Source organism: Helianthus annuus, chromosome 6 (assembly GCF_002127325.2).
Source record: "Helianthus annuus cultivar XRQ/B chromosome 6, HanXRQr2.0-SUNRISE, whole genome shotgun sequence".
Taxonomy (NCBI): Eukaryota; Viridiplantae; Streptophyta; class Magnoliopsida; order Asterales; family Asteraceae; genus Helianthus; species Helianthus annuus.
The window spans coordinates 39,450,695-39,474,372 of record NC_035438.2 but is presented as its reverse complement, the minus strand read 5'-3'; the positions used below and the strand labels follow the sequence as shown (position 1 = coordinate 39,474,372).

At 36.5% G+C, this 23,678-nt stretch overlaps 1 protein-coding gene across 1 annotated transcript; it reads left to right on the top strand.

Annotated features, from left to right (window-relative positions):
• Positions 1–827: 827 nt before the first annotated feature.
• Positions 828–23,126, top strand: LOC118479548 (2-oxoglutarate dehydrogenase E1 component-like). Its single transcript, XM_035974115.1, has 7 exons — positions 828–857; positions 993–1,169; positions 1,230–1,244; positions 1,720–1,833; positions 1,889–1,953; positions 17,368–17,563; positions 23,034–23,126. The coding sequence occupies exons 1-7, from the start codon at positions 828–830 to the stop codon at positions 23,124–23,126; spliced, it is 690 nt and encodes a 229-aa protein (XP_035830008.1).
• The last annotated feature ends 552 nt before the right edge of the window (positions 23,127–23,678 follow it).

Below are 23,678 nucleotides of genomic sequence, written 5' to 3'. Positions count from 1 at the left end.
AAACAATCCTTCAAATCTTTTTGATCCAAGGTATTATGACCAAACAAATGTGTATCATCCTACACTAGAAAGCCAGCCAACCGTCTCTAAACTTGGAGTATGATTTCGGACTTAGCTCCATTCCAGAAACACTGACACACAACCGTCACCGCCACTGCCGACTCAAATAACTGAACTCGAGTCAAACACAATTTCTTTCTTACTTATGTGTCATCAATTCGTCTTCCGAAAACGTCAATCGAGTATGAGCAGAAAGATGTTTGTTTGAATCATTAAAGAAAATGGATACATGGGCTATGTATACAAGGTTCTTGATTATCTAAGCAAAGTGAGAAATTGTAGAATCAATTTTTCTTGATTTCTAATTAATGCCTTTTGATTATGTGGTTGCAGCTACTACAACTATTATTATCGTCACCTTATAGTTGTTGATCCTAAAGCCATACCCCACAACTTTGTTTTGAAGAAGAGCTAAAGGATCAGGTGAGTTTACACAATCTTTTATGTTAAACCATCATTTTATCGTATATTTTTAAGAGATATGTTAGTTAAGTTTTATACGCCTTATCCCTCTAATTGATGATATGTGGGTTTTTGAGAAATTACTAGCATACATGCATGTGTGAAGGAGATTGGAGTTGAATATGTCAGGAGAATTGAGATGAATTGAGAAGTAACATTTGAAGTGAGTTTATGAAGATAATGATCTTCAACATGTAATTTATAAATCTTAATGTGAGTACCAAAAGTAAAATCCTTCAAATATAAGTCATTATGTTGTTCAAGATCAAGAAACAGAGGAGCGTTACTGTTCGTTGGATCATGTAATGACGAATCAATGTGAGGAAATGTTTATTGTAAGCAACAGGTTAATGCATTTCTTTATAAACATCTATACATGGTTTCTTACATTTTTTGTTAGATTTTTCTTGATGCTTATATTATGAAATTCGGTTCTCTTTCAGAGTTTGGTGTGTTGGTATATGAGTTAGACTATTCAATGGAAACCTAAGTCACTGGTATTATGGGAAGCTCATTTTGGTGATTTTTCCAATGGGGCCCAGGTTATATTTGATCAACTCTTGAGCAATGGTGAGGCTAAGTGGCTCCGCCAGGCTGGGTTAGTTGTGTTTCTACCTCCGAGTGCAAGACTTGAGTGTTTCCGCAAGGCTCCTTTTATAAATTTTCTCATTGCTGACTCAAGTCTACTTTGTAAAATGTGATAACAGATGAGTGATGATAGTCTGTTGTTATACCTATTGGCGGAGCCACACTTTGAACAACGTTGTCACCCGACACCATTGAATTTTGTGTAGCAAATACAACGTATAATAGGAAAAATTCGAGCGACACCATTGTTTTTTTACGAGCGACATCATTGTCTTTTTACAAACAACACCATTGTTTTGTTTTCTTCTAAAAGAATTAGATAATAAACAAATTTATAGTTCAAAAATTAAGCCCATTTACTTGAATTTAATTAGTATACTTTAAATCATTAGAGGTCCATGCTTAATTTTTTTTCTAATCTAGCATTATAGGCTCATGTCTAATTGGTTTTGTATCAATTGTTTAACCTAACCGGAACTAGATGTTTGATGATCATCTAAATGATTCGACCCGACTAGATCCGAACTGATCCAAAAAGTTCGACTCTGGGTTACTATAAACCGGGGTATCCATGAAAAATGACACCATTAGAAAAAGTTTCTGGCTCCGCCACTGGTTATACCTGAGATGGAACCAGCACTATGCAATCAAATTCAAACATGCAATATGCAGATTGTTAATGTTACAACGCCAGCAAATTATTTCCATGTGTTACGTCGACAGGTGAGTTCATTAAACTGATTTTTTTATGTTATTACATTTTATTGTTGTTTTTCAGTTGGATAAGGAGTTCAGTAAGCCGCTTATCGTAATGTCTCCTAAAAATTTGCTTTATGTAGGATCGTTGTGCGACCTGAATGAGTCGTTCAGAAGAGTTGTTTATCCGAATCAAAGGCGAAATCAATGAAACGGACGCTTGATGTAATTATAATGTCTCTTGTATTAATCTGATAGAATTACAACACCTGGAGACAATTCGGCAGCACTTCGTTACCGAATACAAGACCTAATTCCGCTTCAAATGAAACGGACATGCTCCCTATTTATAATGTTGTGATTTCGCTTGAACTGACCTAGGCACTTTCAAGTGGAATTAACTTGGTTAATTTCGCTTGAACATGTCTTTGGCTGTTTCAAGCGGAATCACCAACAAACACATGAAAATCAGTTTCTAGCAACTCGAGCACTGATTATCCTATCCTATTACATTTCATGACTCGATTCAAGACGAAGTCAATAGACATAGTGCACCAACAGACTCCCCCTTGGATATTGACGAAGTCTTCAGTGTCGAGTCTTTATCACGACACATCTTCAGTCTTGATCAGTCTTCAAATTCTGTCTCTTTCCAAACTGTGTAACACTGTAAGCATCTATCAATCTTTTTCTTTTCTTCACAGGTTCAGAATCTCATCCTGGCTCTATCTTTATCATTCTACCAGAATCTGACTCTGGCTTTTGCTTTATCAGCTTCTTCAGGCTCCCCCTTTCATCAAGCTTCCGTGCTTTAGGGATCGACACCTAGCTTTCCGGTTTACAAGCTCCCCTTGCTTTGAGCTCGTCTTCAGACTCCCCCTTAGACTCTGCTTTCGGGATCGTAGTCTGGAACAATATCTGCAACACTCATACGTTTATAAGTAACAGCATTTTAGACTTTCAGAAATCATAACCTGGCAATTCAATTTCCTCTATCAACAAATTTTATGATTTGGCAAATTAATCCAACTCCCTCACAGTTAATCATCCAAGTCCAAACTAATGACCTTGGAGATATCACAAACTGTTTTTGATTTTTAATTAAAAATCAAGTTTCAAATTAATGAACTTGTTTTATTTTCAGAAACACAATCAGCTTACTTAGATTTTGACACTCGGCCTCTCAGACATCGGTTGTCGAAAATAAAGCAGAAATCAAAATCTTTTTGTATTTTTCTGAAAATATAAAGCAATAAAGAAATATTTACAAACATATTTACAGATAATATTTTTGTTTGAGTATGTGTCAGAGAATCATATCAGTTTATGACAAATCACTAGTACCGTTGAGCTTTAAACACTTTAACTTTTAAACGATTCACTTAGATTGTCAGTATACTAATCCACTTAAATTTTCACACAAAGTTCAACTGTTTCGAGATACAGATTTAATGTCTTAAGAACTTAAACTCATTCATGTGTCCCACCTCTTGAATATACTCCCGTATCCAGATCCCAATATTCAGTCTTACAGGTGAGTATGCCTAGATGATATCTGTAAGGGGTTAAATTGCGAAACCGTGAGAGCTCAGGTCAGAACTTCCGTTCAGCAGAGAGATGACGGTTCGACTTTAGGTGTGTTCCCTTTAGAGAATCTTTTCTTCAACAACACATGATTAGCATTTTTCAATGTTTCATCATTTTTTGTACTGAGGGCGATGCTATATTTCAAACAAGAAGAAAGTATTATACGAGGACTAGGCCATTGCTTCCGCAAAATCAGAAGTCCCGGGATAAAACCCCAGATATCACTGAGTATAAAGACCTAGTATCTCAGAAAGAGGGACCTTTCAAACAAGATTTCGGGGGTTACCCATATATCCGAGAGATGTTCCCCACGATATAAGCAAGTTTGAAATTTAGGTTTATATCTCGAACATAATCTACTAAATGTGCAAAAACCTACTAGCACATCATCAGTGAGACTGTTTATCACATTAAAACATTCCCTTTCTTTAGCATATTGTGATTGTCTAGTGATGTACTATCATTTCCTCTTTTTACACAAAAACTCATTTTTTGAATTTTATCATGTTTTTTACTTTTTCAAATTTTCTAATGTTTTTGGATTTTCTGACAATTTTTCTCCCCCTAAAATGCAAAACCATTAAAAGAAAATTTGACAACCAATACTGATAGCATTGTCTCGCCATCCATCTTCTGCTTAATGTGTACTGAATTGCATAAAATAAAACATAAAGTACCCCCATGATTTACAACCCATTGATTTTCGACAGTTTGAAAACCGTTTTTCAATCTTGTGAAAGTAATCATGTTTGTTCCGCCGTGAGGGTTTCGGCATATTCAATCAACACATATTTTTGTAATTTTCTATTTTTGAGAAAAAAAATTTAAAAACAAACATATTTTTGGTTTTTACTTTTTCAAAATTTTAGGGTTTTTTGAAATATTGTTTATTTATTTACAGAAAACAAACAAACTCCCTGTTTAACCAACAAAGGGTCCAGCAGCCTCCTCCTCTCGTTGTGTCAAGCTGCTCCAACTTCCATTCTCACAATCTTTGGTTTTGTTGAGCACCTGCACATACACAGTATTCAATTACTTGAACAATTTAGCCCAGGTCTGTTTGACCTTAGGCATTTCAACACAATATGCATCATTTAACTTCGGAAAATCTTTGTCATTTTGAACAAAGACTTTTTCAGTTTTCACTTCAATTTTTTCATCATTTGCCGAAGTCATTTGTTTCTTAACACTCCATGTTTGACCTTTTGGAGTCTCTCTTTTGTAAAAATGTGATTCTTTTTGAACATTTTGACTTTGAACAACATTTGGTTTCCAAAACTGTTGAGGTTTTGTCATATCAACTGATGTTTTCCAACTTTTAGTTGTTCTAAATCTGGGTGTGTGAAAATTCCAGGTTTGTCTTGAATCGAACCTATTCGGGTTTGATTTCCAGTTTTGATTCGAAGCAAACTTGTTTGTGTTGTACCTCCAAGTTTGTTTTGAGTCAAATCTGGTTGACCTTTGTTTCACATTCTCAGATTTCTGTTTTTGAACATCATCAGACTTCTTTTTCATCTAAACATCAACAGGTTTCAGATTTGGACACTTTCGTGCAAGATGTCCAATTTGATCACATTTAAAACATGTTCTTTTGGACACATCTTTGACCTGTGGTTGTTGCTTTTTCTTTTGAGCTAAGAACTCGTCATTAGACTGTCGTCTAAATTTTAGTTCTTTCTCTTCTTCTAACATTGTTCCATGAACAAAATTCATCTTTGTTTGAGAACTTGGAACTTCATTTCTTTTCCAACTTTGTTTATTCTTATAACCCAACCCAGCCTTCATGTTTTTCTTCTTGAAACCCGGTTTGTTATAAAAAGTTTTGTGACCTTTTCCAGCAAACTTTTGAATTTCAGATTTTTCAATTTCAACCATTTTGAAAACTTTGTTAATCTTTTCTGAAATCACATTCTGAATTGGGAATACAACATCTAAGAATAATTTGTCTGATCCAATCATGGTATAAACCAATCCTTTTGAATCATCATTCAAATTTTTCTCGGATGTTATGTTTTTCAGATATCCATCATGAAAATTGTCACACCCTGGTTTTGCGGAAGCGTGGTTAATTTGGTGTGACTTCTTAATACCATAGCTTAACCATAACAAGCTATATGAATTTAAAAAAAAACATGCAAGATCATCCATTAAATTAAGTTAGAAAAGTGAAATACCATAACATTGTCTCAACGGAAACACATCCTAACAACATAAACAGTGTTCAACAGACACAAACGTCAACATAAACACAGTTTAAGAACTGAGACTTGTCCAGGAAAAAGTCACATCCCTTAAACTTGGATGACCTCGTAACTAGTGCAGCGGGAAAACGTGCCATACCATGCCAGATCCTTTAATTCCCTGAAATACATGTAAGTTGAAAAATCAACAATAATGTTGAGCGAGTTCATGCGTAAGTGAGTAAATAAACCTTTGTATGTAAAAAAATCCTGGTATGTAGCAAATAAGGAAAAAGAGATCACCAATGGTTTGCAAGGCCATTGATATGTGTGAAGTGCAAGTAGGAAGACTCAAACCTAGCAGATTTTGCGATGGGTACAAAGTCACCACCTGGTCCATTAGGCGGGCTCAGGGGTTGGGCTCGCTACACCCAGATAGATCTACCGCTACTGTCCCTCGGTCCTACCTTGAGGATTAATGGCCTCAAGTTTCCGCCTACCCAATTCACATGATCTAAATAATAACCCTCCTTACGCTAACCATACCATGTATAAAGTATTCGTAATCAAAGTAACATGTATTTCACCCCCGCAGTTTAGAAAACTGAAAACAGCTAAAAGAAAAGGGGGGACATGAACTCACTGTGGTGCGTCTCTACCAAGTATACCTCCAATCAAGCAGCTGTGCGACGACCTACATGTACTAACTCTATTAGACGGAGGGCCGTGCCTTAGCTTTATGGATTAGGTTTTAGGGAATAGTTAGGCAACTATTTCGTGTTTACATGCTGTGCATACTTGGTATTCATTTCCTTCCCAAGGATGGGGGATTTAATACATGTGCGTTCGAAATATATTATTAAGTCCCACTTAAAATATATTTTATTTCTAATTTCAAAATATAGATATTTTTCTCAAAAATATTATATTTTCTATTACATAAGATTTTCCCAAAATAATACTTTAACAAAAATACGCGTTCATAAATATTTCCTTAAAATGCGTAAGTTACGTTTTAACGGTCAAGTGGTAATAATAATTACCGGTGTAACTCATGTATTTATCGTAGAGGCGTTCGTATTATTTTGGATTCGTTAACATTCGATAATATTATTTTTACCCTAAAAATAATATATGTGTACTTCACAAAAATAATCATAAAACTCCACAAGTGTTGTTATGAAAATATATACTAAATATATATTTATCATGTTTAATTTTGTGAAAATCCCACCTCCGATATTTTGTAAATAAAGTCGTGGCGAAACTTATATTTGAAAACATGTCGAAAAGTATTTCTAACACTTATAGTGAAAATAATTCTAAGTGTTAGGTTTTTGGAAAAATTTCGCCAGAGTTTCCTCTGTAACTGGAGGTGGCCACGCTTTCAAGCGTATCATTTTCTTTTATAAATCAAATCAACCATTTTCTTATTTAACCAAAACAATATTCAGAACAACAAACTAGTCAATAAACATGTAAACCGCAAAAATTCCATGAACTTGTAGTTTTTCCAAAACTATGATGTAAATCCCATCACTTTTAGCGGATTTTTATATAAAACAATCCGATCTCGTAAAAACCTCGTTTTTAGAGAAATTCCGTCTTTACAACTTCTCGTCATCTTTTACAAAAATAGTTATTTTGTCGAATCTTTGTGCTACACAAGCGTTTACACACTTGTGTGTTCTAAAAATCATTCTTGTTAGTGTAAGATCCGTCTTTAGAAAACATGATTTCTTTGACACTCGGTCCTTTGAAAATACCCCTTGTAGATCCGTAGATCTACTAGTTTTAAACACTATTTCACAAACAAAATCGCTTTTACACAAGTTCATGGTCCGTGTGTGGTAGAGTTTCATCCTTTAACCCTTGTTACTTCCAAAACAACCTTATGTCATGATCCATGATCATGACCAACCCGGGTTAAATGACGATCCGAGCTACCACAACATAGATTGAGTCCAAATAACCACACAAATCAAATACTACATGATTTACACAACAAATAAGCTTTTAACCATCACTTTTAGTGTTTTTAGTAGACTTTATTGCATCAACTTGTAAGATTACGAGTTTTAACCGTTACAAATAATTTTAACCATCTTAAAATAGTTCGAGAAGGTGATTCACGCAACTTACTACTAGCTCGAGGCTAGGGAAGAATCTAGACGTAAAATGAGAGGATAAAAGCAAGAGAGTGAGGTCCTTCGCCTTCCGATTGCACCAAGCCTCCTTATACGTGATCCTTAACGTTTGAATGGTCTTGAAATGTGTTGAAAGAAATCGAAAAACGGATGGTTGGAGGTGTGGGTACTCGGCCGAGAGCTCTAGAGGGAGAGAGAGGAGAGTGTTGTGGTGATGAGTGTAGTGAATGATCATAATGTGCATATACTTGAACTTATAGACAAACTTTAGGGTTATGATCCAATGGATCTTATGTTACCAAGATATTAAACATAATTGATTAATTTAATCAACATGGTACAAGGTATGTCCCCAAGGGGACCGAATTCGGTTTAGGGGGGGGGGTAGTTTGGTTAATTTTCAACTATTAGTTAGATAATAGTTAGGTTAGTTAGGTGCTTAACCCGGTTAGTAGTGCGTTGTGCTTTATGGCGGGTGTTAGGGTATTCAGGGACCCTAACTGGCTCAGAAAAGGATAAATATTGTTAATGGCAATATTTTCATGTTCCGGGTAAAGTCCGGTTGTTCGGTTGGATAGTAATCCGTTAAAGCGTTAAACAAAGCTTTAAAGTGTCGTTAATATAAATTTTAGTGACACAACTTATTCCCGACACTTTGGAAAGTGTCTAGTAACATTTTTCTCATGTTTTGGCACTTTATTAGTTAGCTAAAAGCTGAATCGTTAATTAAAGTGCTGAGTTTTGTGCTTTAGTGTACGTTTTAGGCACATCCAGTCATTGTAACTTATTCCTAGAGACGCAGTTCTACAACCCTTGTATCCCTACACTCTCTACTAGTGTAGTAACTATCTCTGGCTCATACAGGCCTTAGAGGCAGTATCTGCCTGGTGCTGGCTATGACAGCACGTTCAATAGGTTATCCGTTCATAGTGCTACTGTGCTTTTGTGCATCATGTTTGTCACTAAGGTTCAGCTTGTAAATAATGTAGTGGCAGTAAATAGAGTATGACGCAAGTATGTACATGTATCAGCATTCAAGTAGCAGTCTATCCATAATTTCAAGTAAGCACAGTAATTAAGCAGAATTCAAATATTAATTCAGTCGTACGGAAACCTGGTTTAGTGAGGGTTGTCACATTCTCCCCCCGTTAAAGAAATTCCGTCCTCGAAATTCGTACTACCTTAACTCCTTTTGGTCACGGCACACAAGTATAACATCGAGGTAGATAGTCATCAAACCGCATCAAAGCTTACTCACACTTGGTGGTTCCAATAATATTTAACAATCCGCACCCTAGGGTTAAGAAGGTGGGTTCTCATAGCAGTTGATGTTAGAAGTACAAAATGTGTTTTACGTATAGCCTAATGTATTCCGGCTAGCAGGGGGTCCACAAGAGAGGAGTTTCAACTAGTAAGATCTTCAAATGTCCGATCGTAGTATCCAAGCGTGTTCTCAGGAAAAATAGCATCCTCTATATAAATTTAGAGATTTTCAACTCAAATGAAGTGGTAAAGTGATCTGTCAACTCCCCAGTAGACGAGTGGCAAGGTTCAGTGCGTTGAATATTTTGAATGGCGAGAATACACCGAATGAATACCAACGAACCTGGTGTATTCTTGCTTTGAATTGTAGTTGCATCAGGAATATTTAAACGACAAGTCAACAAAAGTTTATGTATTTTGCGTGAAATAGTTGACCATGATTAGCACAAGCTTGCAAGTTTGTAATGACACCACAAGGTATCGCAATGACAAGATTCGGAATAGCGGTGACTGGACAAAATCACCGATTTTGAAACCAGATGAAGGTGTACCGAAACAATATGAAGATTTGACTTATGCCATGTTACAGAGTTTCCCAATTAAATATGTAACATTAAAGAACCATTGTTTCCAATCGAAGATGAAAAGTAATAAGTATTGCAAGGCATTTGATTGACAACGAAAGAATCGTTAGGAGGTACCTGGTGCTTATGAAATGAATCTATGCACCATTGTTTTGACACCCAGTTGTGTTGAGACCGATTTAATCGTGATAAGCAAACGGATTTAGAGCGAGTCAATAAACAATTAAATCCGGGTATGAGGTGCGTAACCAAATTAGCGCAAGCTTCAGTTCTGTGAAAGTATCACCGCAAGGTATCAAAGTCAAGCAACGATTTGGGGGAGTCATAGACCAAACAAGTCTACCATGACTCGAAGCAAAAGGATCTATGCCAAAGTATTAGAATATGATGCCCTCAATACATCATATGGTGTCTTAAATCAAACATGGGAACTAGATAAGTTTAAGCAATCGAACTTAGTTTCAATGTAACCCAACAATAATCGTACATATCAACAAGGGAATCTTGGCACGATAGCAGACCTGTAACTTGAAAGAAAGCAGTTGCAAGAAAATGTATTGACTTGATAACAAAAGAGTCAACAATGACAAGAATGTAGATCATTCGAATCACAAACCAGTGTTTAGATTTAGCAACGTAATATCGGAGCTTTAATGAAACGTTTATTCGAAATGGAACCGCATGCGTAGCAAAGGTGCATGTGTGGCAAATAAGTTTCCAGGAAAATGGAGCAATGTGTGTTTGCTATATTGAAGAAACGACCAAGTATTCGAAACAAACATGTGTTCGCTCTCAGCGAAGGAAATCACGTGATGCAACTACCTTGAGGGGAGTAGAAACGCAATATCTACTCGTTAGGAGTAAGAGTGAAGACTTCAACGGAAGCAAATTTAAGTACGAAATGACAAGTTTGTCAAGTTGGTAACGTTTGATTGAGTTGACAGATATGGTTCCTAGATTGTAAGGCCTCTAGTTCCTCCGGATTCCGCACCATGTGTGGATCCGACTTATACATTGTGTAGGATGCAGCATTTTGTTTATGTCTAAGCACAATCATTGTCCCACAATTTCATCCTGGTATATTCCCTGAATTTCTCTGCTGACAATGTTTGATCGTCGATCAGTCGTATAGTAGTAGTTGGATCATCATAGTCAGTTGTGTAAGAAGTTCATTAGTCTTCAGCAAAAGCCACCGACTCTGGTATGTTAGCCCGTTCGGCTCCTGATCATTTGGAAGTTACTCGTCCTTTCTTTTGGCGAGCAGAACTGCGGTTATCCAAAACAAAAGTTTTGGTCTGTTATCTTCCTTCTCTATCAACCACTGAGGTTGCACTGTCAATCCTTGCATCTCCGAAGGTGTAAGTCGCTCGAGGTGCCTTGGGCTACAGGCACGTGGCCTGGAAATCAGATTGATGCAAAAATTCGACTTGTCGGGGAGATTACTCTGGCAAGTCTTCGAGGAAGACTTCAGGGTATACTCCGATCACGGGGGTATCGTTAAGTTTTAGTTCTTCGGCTCCCTTGTCCCCGACATGAGCCAGGAAGCAACACATCCTTCCCACAACAACTTTCGTGCCATATGTAATTCGTGATCGGTGGTGGCGTATCCTGCTTCGTGTGTCACAATCATTCCTTCATCCGTCCTCGAGGTGCGGATATCAACCTCCGCTCGATCGTTTGCCAACTAATACCTCCATTTACCACGTTGAAGCTTCCCAACTCAACTGGCATTAGATCTAGCGTAAACTTACGCCTTCCGGGTTCTATTGTGCCGATTCCAGTTGCTGCATTGGCTTCCACTAGCTTCCCCTAAGCTAGCTCTAATGGGTACTGGAATAACTACTCACTTGCTACTTAAACCAATTATACTCTCAAACTCTAGAAGTGTGAATCGTACAATTTGTTACAGTATCAAGTAGTACAGACGCATAACGTTGGGTACTATGGAACATACCGATTTCCATGCTTGAATCCCTGGCGTGTCTCCCTAGCTTCGGTGGGGAGTTTTCATCCGTGTGCCTGATTGTTTTTAGGGCAATATTTTCTAAAATGCTTTTTGCTTCCACAGTTAAAACAACTTTGAGTACGTTTCTGTTTATCGCTCATTCTACTTTGATAATTGCTATTGTCGTTGTCCTCTTCGTGATCCTCACTACCGTCTTGGTCCCCATTACTATGTTCAGCATTTTGCCAACAAGTCTCCTTGACATGTCCCACCTTGCCACAGTTACCACAATTTCCATATTTGCATCGCCCGACATGATAACGTAAACAATTGTCGCACTTAGGTAGGATACCCTTGTAATCCTTTCCCTTTTTGGCCTTCTTCTTGTTACTCACCTGAGTAACCATCTTAAAATTTACGAGCTTCCTCTTGTTATCCCCAGATGCCTTTATAGCAGTCTCCTTTTTCTCCTTCGCAGTGGAAAACTCTCCTTGTCTAACTGCTTCTTCTGTGAGTGCTATGCTTATGTTGATAGCCTCAGTGATCGTTGACAGTTTTAATGCTGTTACCAGGCTTAGAATCTGAGGCGCCAATCCCCTTATGAACTGTTCAATTCTCTTAAACTCTGGTGTCCCCAGGAGTAAGGCAACTTGTGATAATTCGTTAAATCTCTGCACATACTCCGCTATCTTTGGTCCTTCCATTTTCAAGTTCCACAGTTCTGTCTCCAATCTCTGGACTTCTGCCCTCGAGCAATATCTTTCACGCATCAGGTTCTTCAGTTCGTCCCACGTCATAGCATACGCAGCGGTCTCATCCAACAACAGTCCAACAACATAAGATTTTCCCAAAATAATACTTTATCAAAAATACGCGTTCATAAATATTTCCTTAAAATGCGTAAGTTACGTTTTAACGGTCAAGTGGTAATAATAATTATCGGTGTAACTCATGTATTTATCGTAGAGGCGTTCGTATTATTTTGGATTCGTTAACATTCGATAATATTATTTTTACCCTAAAAATAATATATGTGTACTTCACAAAAATAATCATAAAACTCCACAAGTGTTGTTATGAAAATATATACTAAATATATATTTATCATGTTTAATTTTGTGAAAATCCCACCTCCGATATTTTGTAAATAAAGTCGTGGCGAAACTTATATTTGAAAACATGTCGAAAAGTATTTCTAACACTTATAGTGAAAATAATTCTAAGTGTTAGGTTTTTGGAAAAATTTCGCCAGAGTTTCCTCTGTAACTGGAGTTGGCCACGCTTTCAAGCGTATCATTTTCTTTTATAAATCAAATCAACCATTTTCTTATTTAACCAAAACAATATTCAGAACAACAAACTAGTCAATAAACATGTAAACCGCAAAAATTCCATGAACTTGTAGTTTTTCCAAAACTATGATGTAAATCCATCACTTTTAGCGGATTTTTATATAAAACAATCCGATCTCGTAAAAACCTCGTTTTTAGAGAAATTCCGTCTTTACAACTTCTCGTCATCTTTTACAAAAATAGTTATTTTGTCGAATCTTTGTGCTACACAAGCGTTTACACACTTGTGTGTTCTAAAAATCATTCTTGTTAGTGTAAGATCCGTCTTTAGAAAACATGATTTCTTTGACACTTAGTCCTTTGAAAATACCCCTTGTAGATCCGTAGATCTACTAGTTTTAAACACTATTTCACAAACAAAATCGCTTTTACACAAGTTCATGGTCCGTGTGTGGTAGAGTTTCATCCTTTAACCCTTGTTACTTCCAAAACAACCTTATGTCATGATCCATGATCATGACCAACCCGGGTTAAATGACGATCCGAGCTACCACAACATAGATCGAGTCCAAATAACCACACAAATCAAATACTACATGATTTACACAACATATAAGCTTTTAACCATAACTTTTAGTGTTTTTAGTAGACTTTATTGCATCAACTTGTAAGATTACGAGTTTTAACCGTTACAAATCATTTTAACCATCTTAAAATAGTTCGAGAAGGTGATTCAAGCAACTTACTACTAGCTCGAGGCTAGGGAAGAATCTAGACGTAAAATGAGAGGATAAAAGCAAGAGAGTGAGGTCCTTCGCCTTCCGATTGCACCAAGCCTCCTTATACGTGATCCTTAACGTTTGAATGGTCTTGAAATGTGTTGAAAGAAATCGAAAGACGGATGGTTGGAGGTGTGGGTGCTCGGCCGAGAGCTCTAGAGGGAGAGTGAGGAGAGTGTTGTGGTGATGAGTGTAGTGAATGATCATAATGTGCATATACTTGAACTTATAGACAAACTTTAGGGTTATGATCCAATGGATCTTGTGTTACCAAGATATTAAACATAATTGATTAATTTAATCAACATGGTACAAGGTATGTCCCCAAGGGGACCGAATTCGGTTTGGGGGGCGGGGTAGTTTGGTTAATTTTCAACTATTAGTTAGATAATAGTTAGGTTAGTTAGGTTAGTTAAGTGCTTAACCCGGTTAGTAGTGCGTTGTGCTTTATGGCGGGTGTTAGGGTATTCAGGGACCCTAACTGGCTCAGAAAAGGATAAATATTGTTAATGGCAATATTTTCATGTTCCGGGTAAAGTCCGGTTGTTCGGTTGGATAGTAATCCGTTAAAGCGTTAAACAAAGCTTTAAAGTGTCGTTAATATAAATTTTAGTGACACAACTTATTCCCGACACTTTGGAAAGTGTCTAGTAACATTTTTCTCATGTTTTGGCACTTTATTAGTTAGCTAAAAGCTGAATTGTTAATTAAAGTGCTGAGTTTTGTGCTTTAGTGTACGTTTTAGGCACATCCAGTCATTGTAACTTATTCCTAGAGACGCAGTTCTACAACCCTTGTATCCCTACACTCTCTACTAGTGTAGTAACTATCTCTGGCTCATACAGGCCTTAGAGGCAGTATCTGCCTGGTGCTGGCTATGACAGCACGTTCAATAGGTTATCCGTTCATAGTGCTACTGTGCTTTTGTGCATCATGTTTATCACTAAGGTTCAGCTTGTAAATAATGTAGTGGCAGTAAATAGAGTATGACGCAAGTATGTACATGTATCAGCATTCAAGTAGCAGTCTATCCATAATTTCAAGTAAGCACAGTAATTAAGCAGAATTCAAATATTAATTCAGTCGTACGGAAACCTGGTTTAGTGAGGGTTGTCACAAAAATTACCTTCATTTTCATCCTGTGATTCAGATTTACCTGTATCTACTGACTCTTCTTTCAACACACTTTCAACGACTTTACCTACCACCGCTGAATCACTAGAATCATCAGATTTGGAATAGGTTATGTCAATGTTATCTGGCAATTGATCTACCATGTTGAAAGCTTTTTCGACCTTTTCAACATCATAAAATGCAAACTTTTCCGGTGGTGGAACTTGATGAAACTCTGAGCCAATGCCTTTCTTGTTTTGCTCAGACTCACCATCTCCCGGTTTTATATTGAAAATTCTTTCAAGCACATATGATGACACGTGATAACTTTTTAACTTGTTGTTGTCCTGTTCTAAATCAGTAATTTGTCGCTTTAGCTTAGCAACATCCTCAATATAGGAATTAACAACATCTTGTTTTATTTCATACATTCGCTTAAGCTCTTTAGTTGTTTCAGATAAATAATTCATCTTGATTGAGCAAATTTCATTTCATCCTTCACTTTTTCATATGATTCTTTTGTAATGTGATATGCCAGTTTTATTGAATCATATTCTTTCTTCATTCTTGACAAACAATTTCCTTTTGGTCACATTCTTCTGTCTTTTTCAAAACATTTTCTTTCAAAAGTTCATTTTCTTTTTCTAACTTTTTACATTTTTCCAGAAGTTTTTCATCATTATCTGTTAAAACTTTTTCGTTTTCTAACATTTCTTTGCATTTATTTTTGTAAACTTCTTCAATTTTATTGAATTCAAGATTTCTTATTTTGAATTGTTTGTCTTTTTCAGTACAAGCACTGCACGTTTCCATGCATTTCTTGCACTGTTCAACGATTTTGATTTGAGTTTCAGAATTAGAATTTACCTCAGTGATTGGCACCTCGGTGTTTGTTGCAGTCTCTGTCTGCTTCTGATCAGCATCATTCTGCTTTTCTTCAACACTAACTTCATCACCAGCATCACCAGATTCCAAATTCTCATTCTTTACTTCAGCCAAACTTTCAATTTTCTTCTCATCTTCTACAATCTGCTGTTCTTCAGTAACAGCTTTCTCAACTTCTACATTCACAACAACCTTTTCAGCAACTTTTTCTTCTACCTTCACATTCTCTACTTTCAAATCTTCCTATTTTACAACTTCAACTTTCTTCTCATCCTCAACTTGAACAGCTTCAGCTTTTACTTCGTCAGCAGCTTTCTTCAAGTTGATCAACATTTATTCAACACTCTTCTTCATTCTCTCTTTATCTCTCTTTCTCAAACACGATGTCATGGCATATTTGATTTCCTTTTCATGCCTTTTTGCATACGTGTCATCTTTTAGAACATTTCTATAATATTCAGCCGATGGAGGAATTATGAGAAGAACATCTTCAAAGATTATGTCTTTCTTCGGAACAACTGGTTCACCTTCCCTGTTGAAGTAGCACTCTCTCTTTTTATCCCATCTCTTATTCATAACAGCACTCTCATATTCTTCCTGCATCTCATTCATTCTGTTCAAAGCAATGTTTCTTTCTCTGTAAGTTTTCTCACTTAGAATTTCTTCTCTGGTTTTCTCTTTAATTTCAGTTGTGCCTTTTTCTTCAGACATGATGTGAATTTCTTGAATTATAACCTGGAGCAAACAGTCAAACAAACACAATCAGTTTAAACAATATCAAACAACTTGAAATAAACTGACACTCGGTTGACTTAAAATGATCTTGACACGAAAAAGTCCACTTTCAAACGAAATAAGAATCTCAAGCGGAATCACTCTTGAAGCGAAATCACTTGTTCAAGCGGAATAGCAACTTTCAAACGAAATCCCTAGATGACACTTCAAGCGAAATTAGACTTTCAAACTGAATCTTCAAGCGAAATAATACTTTGAAGCGGAATAGCTGAACTTTTCAAGCGAAATTACTGATTCAAGCGAGATCAGGTGCTAATTTCAAGCGGAATTACGATTTGAAGCGAAATCAGCTAGACTTTTCAAGCGAAATAGTTGTTTCAAGCGGAATAACTTGCTAATTTCAAACGAAATCAGAAGGTTCGTTCAAGCGGAATTACAATTTTTGTCCATTTTTGTCACTTTTAAGCCGAATTTAGGTCTGATATTCTCAAGGCTTTGTTAAAACACTGTTTCGCATGTACTGTGAAAAATTTAGTCCATTTTGTCCGTGAAATCTTGTCCAATTTGAAAAAGAAGGTGTAGAAGTCAGAAAACTGATGATATCAAGCTAAACTCTTCCTCCTGAGCTCTGATACCACTTGTAGGATCGTTGTGCGACCTGAATGAGTCGTTCAGAAGAGTTGTTTATCCGAATCAAAGGCGGAATCAATGAAACAGACGCTAGATGTAATTATAATGTCTCTTGTATTAATCTGATAGAATTACAACACCTGGAGACAATTCGGCAGCACTTCGTTACCGAATACAAGACCTAATTCCGCTTCAAATGAAACGGACATGCTCCCTATTTATAATGTTGTGATTTCGCTTGAACTAACCTAGGCACTTTCAAGCGGAATTAACCTGGTTAATTTCGCTTGAACATGTCTTTGGCTGTTTCAAGCGGAATCACCAACAAACACATGAAAATTAGTTTCTAGCAACTCGAGCACTGATTATCCTATCCTATTACATTTCATGACTCGATTCAAGACGAAGTCAATAGACATAGTGCACCAACACTTTGTCACAAAGATTGCAAGTCGAATTTATCTGAGTTCGATGATGTTCAAGGTCACCCTAGTTTTGTTAAACAAGGGACCAAATTTAGACGACTTAATAACAACCAAAATGACAACTCCGGTCTTGAAGAAGGGATTAGGCATCTGGTGCTTTGCTCCGGAAAGATTTGTAGTTATTTAGTGTTAGTACATTTATGTCTATAGCCTTTGTCAATCCGAGCCGTAGCGAGATATAGAAGAATACGAGTCGCTATATTGTAATATCTAGACAAATAGGCAAGGTGACAATATTGTAATTAATGAGAAATCTCATTAAAAGCCAAGGCCTATAAATAGGGAGGTTATGTTTAGTTTAGGGACTTTTGCAACTTTGGTCACTTTAGAGCTTTGGAGAAGATAGGAGCTAGAGAGAGAAACTAGAGAGAGAAAGTGACATCGTGATTCAGGTTCTTGTACATTTTCAGATTTGATCAATAGAATCACAGATTATATTACGTCTCGTGTGTTCGGTCGCGTTCGTGCACGGATTCCGCACGTTACACGTATGTTTCGCAATCGTTTCGGAGTCAAAACCGGTCCTACAAGTGGTATCAGAGCAGGAGCTCGATTGCACTGATCTATCACACATTTCCGAGCAGAAAATTATCAGATTCAGATCCGAATTTCATCTACTTCTTCATCTTTTTCATATTTTTCACATTTTTTACTGAAAATCGTCAAATTGAACAGGTTTTTACGGTCCAAATCGTCTGATTTTTTGATATGTTGTGCGAAAACACCTGATCTACAACCCTACCAAATTTCAGATTCAAACTCCTAGCCGATTAGGAGAAATTCGAGTTTTTTTGGTCCGATTCCGTTTGAATCAGCGACTGCCCGTTTGAAATTTGGGTTCCCGTTTGAACTGACCGTTTGAAGCTGTCCTATCGTTTGAAAACATGTATTCCGTTTGAAGTGTATCGTTTGAACATGACTTCCGTTTGAAAAATGGTGACCGTTTGAACGAAATTGACCTGACAGTTTAAACATGACTACCGTTTGAAAATTGCATGACCGTTTGAGGTTGTGACAGTTTGAAGGTGTGACCGTTTGAAAGATTCCAACCGTTTGAAACACGATTCCTGTTTGAAAGTGGCTCAGTTGTTCACGTGATTAAAGCTGAGCGGCCCAATGAGAATTGAAGAGTAATTAAAGTTGTCGGCCAAATGAGTTGAACAGTTAACATTGTTTAAACCGATACACTTTTATGGCGGCCCAATAGATCAGTTTGTCGGCTGTTAGTGGAAATTGGCGGCCCAAAAGATTTCAAGTTGTTGTTAGCTACCAAATCACTCATTCAGTTTGTCGGTTGTTAGTGATAATTCACAACCAAATAAGATTTTGATAAAAAAACAGTTAATGGCCAAATAATACTTGTTGGTCAAAGTCATCGGTCCAATGAGGTACTAATATACCATAGTGTGTGAACTCTTAACAAGCGGCCCATTTATTAATAAATAAACCGTTTTTGGCCCAAGTTCAAAGCATATCAGTTCAAAAGAGGTGGTCCAGTTCATTTGAACCTTGTCAGGTCATTGGAAAAGATCATTTGAATATTGATCCGGGTCATAGCACTTCGTACGGTTTGACAAATTAAATCTCGGTTCGCATCAAGTTCAGTCTGCACAGTCTGTTAACCTTCAGTCTCGCACAGAATATTCACCAGTTCGAGTATTATTTTGAGTTAGTTGTTTGATAAGTGTTTAAACTGATAAGTGTTTGTGTGTTTGTGATTCAGGTAATTCGAGACATTCAAGGTGATTAGAGATGTCAAACAACGGTGAAGAGTTCTACAACACATTTTACAACGCGTTCACTTCCGAATCGACAGATAGAAGATCTAAATTGAAAGAATATTCAAGAGAGATTTCAGAGAATTTGAAGTTTGAGAACATGTACGGAAGCCAACAGAAGCCACCAAAGTTAATGAAAGTTGAAGATTATAACTGGTGGAAAAACAGATTTGAGGGTTGGGTAAAAGCTTTCGTTCCTGAAAGCTGGTTAAAATTGACAAATGGATACATTGAACCAGTGAAAGAGGGAGGAGAGTTGATAGATCCAAAAGATTTCACTGACATTGACATAAAAAATGTTGTAGCTGAATATAAAATGATCACATTAATCAAACAGTCAGTGAGAGAGGATATTATCTCGTTACTTGAACAAGAGAAAACTTCAAAGAGTTTGTGGGAAGCGTTAGGGAAAAAGTGTATAGGGAGTAATGAAATTGTCAAAAACAAAAAGAAATTGTTGCGTAAAGAGTTTGATTTATTCAGTTGTATGAAAAATGAATCTGTTTGCAAAATGATTGAGAGATTTGGACATCTGAAAATGGAGCTGGCCAGACATGAAATCAAATATTTTGAAGAAGAGATGGTGGATAAATTGTTTGATTCATTGCCAAATGATCAAGATTGGCAATACTTTGCTCTAATGCTGAAAAATACAATCAAGCCTGATGATTTAAAAGTGGATTTGCTGATTGAAAGGCTTGAAAGCCATGAGTTAGAGATAAAAAGATCCAAAGTTAACAGTCCAGCTTATCAGCAGAATGTGGAACTTTACTACAGAGGAAATGCACCACAGGCTGGATCTCCAAGAACAGCGTTTTCTGCTGAAAGTTCAAGCTCAGTGAACAATGAAAGTCTTCACAGTGGTTTTCACAGTGGATCTTCTTCAAACACTTCAGACCAATCTGCTTCGAAGAATCTATTCCAGTGTAATATCGCAGTTGATTTGAAGAATGGGCAGAATTTCAGCGAAGAGTCGGCGAAACAACAGATGGTTTTCTTGGCATCTGTACTTGAATCGTGTGAAAGCCTCGTTGCAGGGAAGATTGGTAATACCAATTTGACGAAAGAAGATTATGATCAATTAGACCCCGAGGAGATGGAACTAATGGACATAAGATGGTGCATGGCCAGTGCGGTTCGTCGAGCACAGAGGTTCATGGAAATCATGGGGAGAAAGTCAATTGGTGGACCAACTACCAAACTGGGATTTGATAAATCCAAAGTGACATGCTTCAAATGCAAACAAAAAGGTCACTTCAAGCGCGAGTGTAGAAATGCGTATGCTGCTGATAATTCTGAGAACCCATTCAACGAAGATTACTACAAGAAAGCGATTTACCATCAGAACAAGTCTGAGCCACCAAGATTAAAACAGTCAGAAGAAAAATCAAGGGCTCTTGCAGTTATCTACGACGATGAAGGATACGATTAGAGCAAAGAAGTTTTACCTGAAGAAGATGCTGTTGGGTATGCTTTTGTTGCTGATGCTGATCCTGATAGATGGTGGAAAGTCGACTATGCAAGATGGGAAATTGGAAAATTAAATGAACCTTTCAAAGAAGCCCAGAGAGCCAAACGATGGAATGAAGAATTGGAATGTTACATGGATCCACGGGGTAATCCAGTTGTTGACCCATCAAAAGTGGATTTTGAAGCTGTAACAAATTTGCTTCCAAGGAAGGCTACTTTCAACACACGATGGTTATCTGATAAAGCTTATCTGCCTGATTTGGAAAAGAAAATAAGAGAGGTTTGTGAAGCAAGTCTACCGAAGGTGGTAGAAATGAAGAAGAGAAAAGAAGAAGAATTGAAGAAGATGATTGAAGAAGTAAAGACTGTTGTGAAGATTGCTGTTGAAAAGGATCAGAAAGCTGAAGAAGAATAGAAAGAAGGAAAAGAAGAGAACAGAGAGGAAAAGAAAGCTGAAACAGAAGAATTGGTGCTGAAAGAGATTGAGGTAAGAAAATCTTCTGATCTATCGAATGTTGAAATTGTTGATAAACATGAAAACAAGTGCAGGAATTGCATAGAAATATGCAAAGCCTGTATTGAAAAAGAAAAGATAATAAAAAAAAGAAATTGAAGCAACCAAATTTGAAAATGTTTTCAAAACGAAATGTAAAGAAATGGTTAAAACAGAAGAAATTTTGAAATTAAAAGTCGAAAAGCTAACACTAAAATGTCATGGTCTTGAAGAAGAAAATAAGGTGTTGAAAGAAAAGTGTATAGCAAAATGTGTTGCTTGTGTTGAAAAAGAATCTAAATTTCAAGATTTACAAAAACAGTATGATTCTTTAAAATGGTCGAGTCAGAGAGTACAAGAGGCTTATGATACTTTGAAAAGCCAAGTCAAAAGTTTTGATCAAAGATTGTCTGAAACTTTAGTCACTAAAGAAATGTATGAAAGAAAGTTTAAAGAAAAGCAAATTGAATTGAACAAGTGTGTTGATGAAATTGCTAACCTTAAACAAGTCTTGGCTGAAAAAGAAAAGATTGTTACAAAACTTCAAAGTTATCATAACTCTTCGTACATTCTCGAACGCATTTTCAACATCACACCAGATGACAAAGATACTAATAATTGCAAAAAGGGTATTGGTTAAGAATTTCATCAGGTACCACCACCATTGAGAAACAATTATACTTTTTATGATGAGGAAAAGGTGGCAAAGGGTTTGAACATAGCTGACCAATTACCTGAAAGTATCGATGTGACTTACACCAAATCTGATGATGCTGATGATTCAGAGGTGGTAAGTAAGGTGGTTGATAGTGTTTTGAAAGATGAGTCTGCAAAAGGTAAGTCTGAATCACAGGATGAAGATGAAGGAAATCTTTATGATGGTTATCTGAAAAACACAAAATCTGAGAAAAATTTGAATGATGATTCAAAGGGATTGGTTTATACCATGATTGGATCGGACAAATTATTCTTAGATGCTGTATTCCCGATTCAGAATGTGATTTCACAAAAGGTTGATAAAGTTTTCAAAATGGTTGAGATTGAAAAGTCTGAGATTCCGAAGTTTGCTGGTAAAGGTTATAAATCTTTTTATAACAAACCTGGTTTTAAGAAGAAAAACATGAAGGCTGGTTTGGGTTATAAAAGGAAACAGAACTGGAAACAAAATGAAAAATCAAATTTGCAACAAAAGATGAATTTTGTTCAAGGGAAAAGTTTGAAAGAAGAGGAAAAACTCAAAATTGGACAACAGTCTAATGAGGAGTTTGATGCTTTGAAAAAGAAACAACAACAGGCCAAGGATGTTTCAAAGAAAGTGTGTTTTAAGTGTGATCAAATTGGACATGTTGCACGAAAGTGTCCAAAATCAAAGCCTGTTGATGTTGAAAAACAGAAATCTGAGAGTGTGAAACCCAGGTCAACCAGATTTGATTCGAGACAAACTTGGAGGTATAATACAAACAAGTTTGCTTCAAATCAAAACTGGAAATCAAATCTGAAAAGGTTCGATTCAAGACAGACTTGGAATCCTCACACACCTAGATTCAGAACAACATAGAGTTGGAGAACATCTGTTGATATGACAAAACCTCAAGAGTTTTGGAAAGCTAAAAATGTTGTTCAAAACCAAAAGTTTCAAAAAGAGACGAACTTTTACAAAAGAGGTACTCCGAAAGATCAAGTATGGAGTGCTAAGAAACAAGTGTTGTTGGTAAAAGATGTGAAATTTGAAATCAAAGCTGAAAAAGTTTTAAATGACAAAGAATTTCCAAAATTGAATGAAAATTATTGTGTTGAAATGCCTAAGGTCCAACAGACCTGGGCTAAATTGTTCAAATAATCAAATTGTATAAATGTGCAGGTGCTCATCGGAACCAACGACTGTGAGAATCAAAACAGGAGCAGCCTGGTACTTGGAGAGGAGGAAGAGGCTGCTGGACCCTGTGTTGGTTGAAACAGGGAGTTTATGTGTTTCCTGTACATAAATAAACAATATTTCAAAACCCTAAAAATTTGAAAAATTAAAAACCAAAATATGTTTTTAGTTTGTTAAAATAGAAAATTTCAAAAATATGTGTTGATTGAATACGCCGAAACCCTCACGGCTGAACAAACATGATTACATTCATCAGATTGAAAAACGGTTTTCAAACTGTAAAAATCAATGTGTTTTAAATCATGGGGGTAATTACTGTTTTTAGTGTAATTCAGTGCATGATTAGCAGAACATGGATGGCGAGACAAAGCTATCAGTATCGTGTTGTCAAATTTCTTTTAATGATTTTGCATTTTAGGGGGAGAAAAATTGTCAGAAAATACAAAAACATTAGAAAATTTGAAAAAGCCAAAAACATGATAAAATTCAAAAATTTGAGTTGTTGCGTAAAAAAAAGAGGAAATGATAATACATCAGTAGACAGTTATAGTATGCTAAAGAATTGTAAAGAACTAAAAAGTGTTTAAACAGTATCACTGATGATATGTTGATAGGTTTTTATACACTTAG

Coding starts and splice junctions, on each gene's coding strand:
- LOC118479548 (XM_035974115.1), top strand. CDS start 828: ATGACGAATCAATGTGAGGAAATGTTTATT. Junction 858..992: donor AATGTGAGGAAATGTTTATT/GTAAGCAACAGG, acceptor TATATGAGTTAG/ACTATTCAATGGAAACCTAA. Junction 17,564..23,033: donor TTTGTAGTTATTTAGTGTTA/GTACATTTATGT, acceptor ATAAATGTGCAG/GTGCTCATCGGAACCAACGA.